We start from the raw sequence: 9,053 nt of genomic DNA, 5'->3' as shown, positions 1-9,053 counted from the left end.
CATCTGGCATTCAGCTTTGACTTAATATGAAAAATTTAGCGTCTATGCTATTCTGTGGCCTGTACTACGAAGCGTTGTTACTGGCTTATCGGGGTAACTTGTCGGATTTAAGGTAAGTGAATGAATATGAAGTCCATTTAAACTGTGGTACCTTAAATCTGTTACTCCGATAAGCCAGTAACCCCGCTTCGTAGTACAGGCCACTTTTTTTCCTCCGTATCCCTTCAGCCCCACGTGCGTCGCCGCCCCACGTGCCATCCCAGTGAAAGTCCGTCAGATCTGTTCTGGCTTGTGTACTCCTTTCGTCGACGAAGCTTTAAATTTTGTGTTAGCGAAGTAAACTTAAACTGTATCCTCCTGGTGAGGTTCCGACTTAGCACGGACAATAATTTACCTCCAAGTAAGCATTTCTAATGTACCATGCCGTTTTAAATCTAGTAGCTTGTGGCGTGTTAATTCACTTAAATGTAAACTGCTGAACCTTGAAATTCTTCACCATATTTAAATGCCTCTAGTTACATACAGATTAATTTAATTTGCGGTTCTCTTAAAAGCGTTAAGACGTTCATATATCTACTTGTCCATAGAAAGACTACTGTTACTATAAAATCACGTTATCACGAGTGGTGGAGCGGAACACTAACTGGCTGCCAGGTATTACGGCAATAAGCATTTTTAATAAGCAGTTTATGGAAGGTGTTTGTAAGTGTTTATAAGGGTGCTAAAAGTATAAATTAAAATTGCACACCGTGAAGTAATAATTTAATGTAACGTACAGCTAGAAAGCTGCAGCATTCGTGCCTGTACGAAAATCTTTAGGGGTAGTTCTGTATTTTAGAAGCTTGTCGAATTACAAGTCGTGTTGCTAGAAACTTGATATTGCAGTGTTATGTTTTACTTAATTTAATTCGTGGTTGTTTCATTTACTTTTGCTCTGTTTAAATGAAACGCCAGAATCGTGATGTTCGCCCAGCATTCGTTGCACTTACGTATTGTGTCAGATGTCACGGCCATGCTTAAATACCGGCAGTAATCTTTACCAGCCCTGTCAGAAAGTTAAAATTACAACCAGGAATGGTCAGCCGTCAGAATTCGCCTATATGTTGTCTCTGATTGCAACTATACTGCCTGTAATGATATGTATTTTTTTAACTTCTTGACAGGATGATGCGTCGAGCCAGAATCAGTGTGCGGCCAAATGTGAGGCCTGTGGGTAGAGGACCATCATCTTCCAAAGATGGTCAAAGTATGCTTGCTTCAACAGTTAATTCTCTGGCAGCTGGGGAAACCAGCCAGACCATAGAGATGGTGTCAAATGTCACAGATAATGAACCTGCACCAGAAGAGTCTGTCATAAAGTTCCCAGAAGCTTCAGAATTCACCTCTACCCATGACACCCTGTCAGAAAAGGCTTTGTGTAATTTGTAAGTACATAATAATTTAAATTGGTGGAATAAAACTTCCTTTTGACTAACTTGTTGCACATTATGCTGTATTTCTTATATGCATCTTAATCTGAATATAAATGAAATTATTTCAGGTTAATATGTTTGTGTTTGACACAGGGGTGAGAATGGTCAAACTTGTGAGGCCTCCGGTGACTGCATCCCTGCAGACACTTCATTAAAGAGGAAAGAAAGTGTATCTGGTGTATGTGACATTGCACAACCCAGAGTGATTCCCAAACACTTATCAGCTAAAGCATTGGAGTCCTCTGTTTCAAAAGCTGTCACAATGGCATCATGTTCTGTGGCTCCAGTATCTGTCCCTGATGACCAAACAGTAACAGAGGATGAAGGCCTTAAGTGTCAAGGACAACAGAAGCTCCCTGTTCGAGGAAAGCGGCCCAGGAAAGCAGAGAATCTAGGACTTGCTTTCACTGGTGTGTGTGTCCCTTCACCGGAAGATCTGGCTGTTTCTATGAGGAAAGAATCAGAGTCTCAGCCCTCAACATCCGCTGTAGTCCATGAAACATCAAGCATGTCCACATATCAGGAGAGGATCATAAAGTCACGCATGTTAAAACAGCTAATGAAAGAGGAACTGAGGAAGGGGAAGGTGAGTTTTAGTGTTCAGATTGTTGATATGGTTTATATTAATAGTAAAACTATTCTTACCTACATATGGATTCCACAACTTTCAAGAATGAGGTGGTTTTCCTACAGAATAAGTACAAGCCACACCTGGAATACATAAACCCTCTGGATCACAGCAAGATGACCATGAGAGATCTCATCTACTACCTGCCAGACAGCAATCCAATGACGTAGGCTGAATGATCCACCCAAACTGGCAAGGGTTTTGCACAAATTTGCTGTTGATGCTTTATATTTGTATTCAACAGGTCCTATATGACAGATGAACAAGCAGGAAAGAGGAATCCACGATTACTCAGCAATGAGTAAGGCTGCTATTCAGTACTGCAAATGAAGGAAAATATTAGCAGGCCTTATTTCAATAAGTCTTAAATACATGCAGAAATCAATAGAACCAGTGCATTTTTGATATATTTCTTATTTGGAGAGAAAATATGGGCAAAATCTGTTCTTCATAGATTTGAATGTAAAAAAATATTTTAAGTCAAGTGAAATTTTATTTCTGAGTATGCAGGCATACAATGCAATGAAATTGGGTTTGTGACTTTAAAAATAACTTTCCACATAACTTGACAAGTTAGATAAGACGGAAACAAATAAGTATGCTGTACGTATACTTCACCACTGAACTATGGCTCTGCATATGGTTTTGATTGCCCATTATTTTAGAAATGTACATGTAAACATTTCCTTAAGGACGAAAGAAATACCACAGAAGGAGGCTGAAGTAGAGGAAGACGATTGTGATGAGGATTTATCTCAGAATGATGATGAGCTCGTAGTGCCCAAGGTGAAAGTTGCAGAAGATGGTTCCTTGATGCTTGATGAGGACAGGTATTTGGGGTCGCTTTGGCTCACCAGGGTGCTCGTGCCTGTATGTATGTGCAGTGATATGATTGGCGTGTCAAGTTTGATAGAAGAAAATGATTCCCACATTAAACTGCTCACTACAAGGTCTGTGAATCATCATGAGTAACTGGGTCATAATTTCTGGTAAGAGACGTTGCTGTTGAATTTTTCCAATGTATTTTTTGGCACTTAAATCACCAGAGAAAGAATGCCATTTGGTTCCATTACAATCAAGAGAAGACCAACAGTTCTATGGCTGATATCTCCAAAACTAGGCAACTCCCAGCAAAACAGCCTACATAGATATATAGCACTACAGCCCCTCTAAAACATATCTTTTTCAGTTTTGTGGTGAACTGCTCCTTTAAGATGACTTCGGCAATATTTGTTCATTTCAAATGCCATAGCACAAACATCCTATAACAATGTAATTGAACCTTTGTATGACAAGATAATACTTGTGTGTGACAGAACATGATTTAAAAACTGACTGGTTATAGGTCATCTCATCATGTTCATTTCTGGTGTTGAACAGGGCTGAAACCTAGGGTAAAGTAAAAACAATTCTTATTTTGGCACAGCTTGACAAATTAAAAATGAGAGAGGAGTGAGCTTGAGGGTCATTATACACGTTTTTGCCTTCCTGCTTCAGCTACTTTGTATACATGTTAATTGTGTATATTTCAGCTTGACTGTGAAAGTCTCAAGAACTACAGGCCCCACTATAGTGGAAGAGAATGACCCTCTTTTTGAGCGTGGTTCTACAACAACATATTCTAGCTTTCGGAAGATCAGACACGTGAAGCCCTGGTCCATTAAAGGTTAGAGAACAGAGAGGGATTCGTTATTGTGGCTTTTTTGTGATCTTTGACTTGAAAATGATTAAAATCAGAAATACTTTGGTAAATGATTAATCATAAAGTTTCAGACTGTTGTTTGTTTTGAATATCCTTTCTTACACAAACTGTTTCCTCTTTCCAATAGAAACTGACATGTTCTTTCTGGCTATCAGTATGGTGGGTACAGATTTTTCTATAATTACCCAGCTCTTCCCTCATCGTCCCCGGAAGGAAATCAAGGTACAGCAGATTTCCAGCAGTCAAACTTTCTATGATTTTGGGTGTAATAGTTCTGAATGTGAGAAGGAGTTTAACGTCTGCTGGATTGGGCTGAAGTTACAGCACTCCTTTTCAAAGGATAGTAATACTGCAGGGAACATTCGCTGTCTAATTATCAACAACTTTGGACTTGTACAGCGCTTTGTGACTTTTGTCTGTGAAAAGCACTTTATAAATAGTTTTACTTACAATAATAGAACATAAGGCAAGACATGACAGGGAAGTAGACATACAAGACATTTGCAAATGAACAAAACAGCTGAGATGGTGCGTATATTATGAGTATATTCGTGTATTCGTGCTATTGACAAGAAGACAATCTGCACTGAATGTGTATCCTCAAAAAATTTAATGTTTAGGGATGCTGAGTTTTACCGAGTTTGATAAGTTAACCGTTAAAAGTTAACAAAATGAATTGTTCATTTTTGAATTGTTCAGCTTTTATGTAGTAGGGCTGGAAATGGCTGTGGTTTGAAATATTAAATTTTAAAGGCTGTTGTAGACTTCCTTTTTAAATGATGGAAATTCATGTCACTGGTTTAGCAACTCTAAAGAATAGCAACTAGAATAGAATGATATCAAAGTGGTAGGGATATGGATAGAATATTTAAACGGAGTGAATGGTTCTGTTTTTGTTAAATCCTTTATAAACATTTTTATATGTATTTATATAGTTATCTATAAATTTAATACCACATGTGTTTGAGAGGTTATGTTATTTGTTTTTTTTTCTCCCTCCTGTAAAGCAACCTTGGGATTGTGAAAGGCACTATATAAATGTAACCTATTATTATTGATGTTACATCTGTATTGTTTGTCTATTTCACATCCACAGTCTAGAGAGAGAAACTGAGTTATGTATACAAGTTTGATGATCAGATGTTATAAATTATGGTTTTATTTATTCACATCAATGGAAAAAATAACATAAGATGTAAAAGAAAACAAAACTCTTAATTCTTAGAAAAAATAGTAACTGACTAAACATTCAAGTGCCTGAAATATAAATGAAAATTTCATGTATTAACAATTAGATTGTTCAGTTAAATGGTTATATTCAAAATAAGACATTACATTTTTTCAGTGTTGTTTTGTTCCTCTGCTGATCTGTTTCACATGAACCAAAAAAAGCAAAATAATTACAAATTAAATGAGTGCCTGAAATGTAAAAAAGTAAAGTATTTCAAGTATTAAGTTAAATTAATCATAAATGTATGGAGTCAAACTGTGGCCATATAGTGCTGCAAACAAATGTGTGTACTGTAAACAAAGGCACTTATACAGTGTATTGCAAACAAAATGTTTTGAGTTTTTTTCTTTGCCAAATTTTTTGAATATGTATTTTTTGTGATAGTTCTTTACGTTTCACTTTTTTTTGCTTTGCAGTACTTCTTTCTCTTTGCGCTGTATATTTCTTTGCATTTCACTTGGTCCTCTTTGACACTGGGTGGATGGGGATCTGTGAGGGTGTCACTGCCCAGTCCTTACCACCTGCCTGATTTGTACCTCACAGGTCTGTTCATGCGCAGCATTTCCAAGCATGCGACCACCACGTTACATTTTCTGGCCCTGCCCATGCATATACTTCATCACTATTTCTGGCACTGCCCGGTTCATTCCTCCTGCCATTTCTTGACAAACCATATTTTGTCTACATTCACAAAAAAATAAGTAAGGAAATAAATGAATGAATAAATTAATTCGATATGACAATACATTATCAAGCCATTTCATATGTAAAAAAAAACGTATTGAATATAAGATAAAAAATTGATGCATTGCCCAGCCTTAATCCATCCCACAAAAAAAATGTATTTACAGTAGGGACTATAACTCCTTCCTGTTGCACACAGTATCAAACACTGGACATTTGAAACCAAGATATTCTTTTTGGTTTGATTTTCACTGTAGCATAATCAGCAAGATTAGTAAGATGAATGACATGGTGAAGATAGTGTTGTTAGCGGTGCATTTATTTGATGAAAGTGCAGCTACTGTGAGTCCTGTATTTACATTTTTCCCCACATGCTAATTTTCTCAGACCATTTTCCTAATTGTTTCTGTATGTACACATCTCACAGAACAAATTCAGAAAAGAAGAGAGGATAAACGCTTGGAGAATTGACAAAGCCTTCCGTAAGTTATTTGAATAACAATAATGGCATTTTAATTGTTGCCTAGAAATCTGATACGTGGAGCCACATCAGTTCTGTCCTACGTTCTTGGTGTTTCTCCCTATAGGTGAAAAACGCCCATACGATCAACAGTTTTTCAGCATGCTGTTGGGAAGAATCTTGGCCACAGAAAAGAAAAAGAGAAATGTCAATACGAGAGACTCTAAAGCAAAAAAAGTGAACACCCAGGAGTCTAAACCAAAAAAAAAGAAAAAGAAGACTGAAATGGAAGGTAAACTACCAGTGACAAGCTTTTAAATCATGTTTTATTTATGCCTCAATTTATATGTATTTTACCAATAGATTTGCATTTAAATATAACCATCATTTGAAAAGTATTTGTATTGGTCCATTTATGATTATTGTGTTGCTGCCTGATTTCTGAGTGTCAGTCAGGGAAACTACACAGCAAGATGAAAGTCATATTACTATCGAGGAAGAGGAATCAGACTGCAGAGTGACTGAAGGAAATATGGAGATGACAGAAAAGGAGAACGAGGACTCTATTAATTTTTTGAAAGTTGGAAAGAAAACGCTCCCCAAAAAAAAAACGGGTAAGCGCAGATACACTGAGGAGGTGGCAGACACCTCAGCAAAGCCAGTGCATGGAAAAAAAAGGAAGATGAAGACCTCAGGTATGGATTTTTTTCTTTTTATTTTAAAATGATTTACATAGTTTTGTAATATGTACAAATGTTAGGTGTTGGATATGATATATAATGTATATTTTTTATATTATAGTTGAGATAATAAACTGTGATGAAGTTGATGTTCAAACATCTAGTGAGGAACCTGAAAGGTAAAAACCTTGATAAATGACATTGTGATGATCCTAGTAGGTTGTTAGCATATATTTTTTGAGCCTTGTTTCCTTGTCTAGCACAATGGAACACACTGCACCAGGGGACAGAAGCAATGGAGCCATTAGCACGTTATCCCCATCTTCCAGACGCTGCTGCCAGAATCCAACTGCCAATATAGACAAGAGAGTGAGAAAGAGAATCCCTGGATCTCCAGAGAACAGAGAGACTTGCAGCGCAGAAGATGAAAGCAGAGTTAATAGTGTCTGTGTGTCTACGGTAGAGACTACATTTTGTACTAGAAGGAGACTTCCTTCAATCATATATGAGAGATTTCACAATATAAATGCTGCATGTTCTGTGACTTGTGTGTCCCAAAGTTTTGGGTACATTTTTCTTGTGGAGAGACTAAGGGTGTTATCACAGCAGCACTTTTTAGTCTGGTTAAAATAGACTCTGGTTCGATTTCCCCATGGTTGCTATTCGTTTGGGCAGGTGTGAGCACAGTAACTGCATTCGGGTGCAGACCAAAAGAACCATACTGAGACCCTTGAGAGGAGGTGGTCTCCGTCTGGTTCCAAACAAACTTCTCCAGTTTGTTTGTGGTGTGAACGTGATCCGACCCAACTTCTAGGTGTACTCTGCGAGTTTGAGCTACATGGCTCCCGTAGCCAGGTGTGCTTTGCATTCTGGGATGCAGCAGAGCACGCAAAGCAGTAGCAGGAGCTAGGCAGAGAAGGAGAAATGAGAACCGAAGGCTTACTTGGTCTAGCAGTGAGGTATGTTGCCTAAAAACAACTCAAAAAAACACTGAAGCTTTCAAAATGTTAAGTCAGCGGCTGAAGGAGAGGAGTTGAATGGTCCACTGAACAATCCCTTGTGAAAGTAAAAAAAACAGAGGCAACAGAGCATTAAAATTGAGAGGTTCAACTGCATAGACCAGGACACAGGACCTTCTTCCTGTATTTACTTTCTTGCTCCCACTGCAGACAAATCTGACCAGTAAGCAGAATGAACATTCTCATGTGGTTCGTAGTGGTGCATTGTTGCTTTGCTTGGATATTTCTCTGTGAGAAACCAAACCGAATGAAGGGAAAATGCTACAAGTTTACTAACTCATCAACTGATTCGGACCTGAACTATAGGTGTGAAAATGCCCTAAGAAGACTGTGATTTCAGTATGTTTCAGGATGATGTGTATGTGCACATGCTCGTGTCTGTCATTTATGCTATAGGTTGAAGATGAAGCAGCCATTTTGAATAGGGAAGAGGTTAAGAAGGCTGGCCAGATAATCACACCTGGGGACGATTTTGTGGAGGAACCGGAGAATGTGGATTGCGAACTCAATAGGTAGTTATCCATTATTCTTCATTGCATTCATTTGTATGGTGAATATGACAGCAATACTAATGATTTTAACGCAATCATTTTATTCATTTTAATTTAATTTAGGTTCTAGCACATACATTAAAACACATAATGCTGGGGTAATTGGGGTGTCAGAGTAGTATTATGTCTTTTTTAATGAATCTAAGTAACCTGTGTATGTATGCTGGTTGCTTGCCTTACTAGGTCTGGCTGTTTAAGTCATGAAGATCTATTCAACTCAAGCCCTTCAATCCAACACAGACCTAGAGAAGCATGTACCCTGACTAGCATTACTGCCAAAAAGAGTTGCCAGGAAAAAGAATACAGTGGTAATAACTTATGTTGATATAAGGATTGGTAATATTTTTTGCCCATATATTATCTGCTCTTGTTTTTTCAGTCTTCAGAACTTTTTCTAGATTTTCATAGTTCCAGCTTTGCAATAAAGAGATTTTAACCGTTTTGTCTGCAGCCAGTAGTTCTCCAGATGGTGTTAAAATGGACACAGTGCATGATGAAAGTGCCATTAAATACGTTCAGGATGTCTGCCCAGAAAACAGTGAAAAAGACTCAAGTGGGCAGAATTGGACACAGGATGAAATGTCAAGGTAGGACCCTGAAGAAGCAGCATCTGTTCTTATTTACTG

The 9,053-nt window shown here is 37.8% G+C and overlaps 1 protein-coding gene across 12 annotated transcripts in view; it reads left to right on the top strand.

The window, feature by feature from the left end:
* Positions 1-228: 228 nt before the first annotated feature.
* Positions 229-9,053, top strand: part of LOC111847263 (uncharacterized) — a 28,909-nt gene continuing 20,084 nt past the window's right edge. For 10 of the 12 annotated variants that reach the window (XR_011989242.1, XR_011989241.1, XR_011989243.1 and 7 more), the window contains exons 1-16: positions 229-400; positions 1,164-1,424; positions 1,566-2,058; positions 2,166-2,266; positions 2,345-2,401; positions 2,793-2,930; positions 3,633-3,766; positions 3,930-4,024; positions 6,145-6,199; positions 6,305-6,469; positions 6,624-6,872; positions 6,979-7,036; positions 7,118-7,316; positions 8,273-8,388; positions 8,611-8,735; positions 8,879-9,014. Coding sequence is in view for 9 of the 12 variants with exons in the window: in XM_072708912.1 (XP_072565013.1) it covers positions 1,165-1,424; positions 1,566-2,058; positions 2,166-2,266; positions 2,345-2,401; positions 2,793-2,930; positions 3,633-3,766; positions 3,930-4,024; positions 6,145-6,199; positions 6,305-6,469; positions 6,624-6,872; positions 6,979-7,036; positions 7,118-7,316; positions 8,273-8,388; positions 8,611-8,735; positions 8,879-9,014 (2,381 nt within the window). In the remaining 3 variants the exon portion in view is untranslated. Of the gene's footprint in view, positions 401-587; positions 655-1,163; positions 1,425-1,565; positions 2,059-2,165; positions 2,267-2,344; positions 2,402-2,792; positions 2,931-3,632; positions 3,767-3,929; positions 4,025-6,144; positions 6,200-6,304; positions 6,470-6,623; positions 6,873-6,978; positions 7,037-7,117; positions 7,317-8,272; positions 8,389-8,610; positions 8,736-8,878; positions 9,015-9,053 lie in introns of all 12 variants that reach the window. The other 2 variants (XM_072708906.1, XM_072708910.1) reach the window with 2 other exon arrangements.

This window comes from Paramormyrops kingsleyae, chromosome 2 (genome assembly GCF_048594095.1).
Source record: "Paramormyrops kingsleyae isolate MSU_618 chromosome 2, PKINGS_0.4, whole genome shotgun sequence".
NCBI lineage: Eukaryota > Metazoa > Chordata > Actinopteri > Osteoglossiformes > Mormyridae > Paramormyrops > Paramormyrops kingsleyae.
The sequence above is the reverse complement of the archived record's forward strand: the minus strand, read 5'-3'. Positions and strand labels throughout refer to the sequence as shown.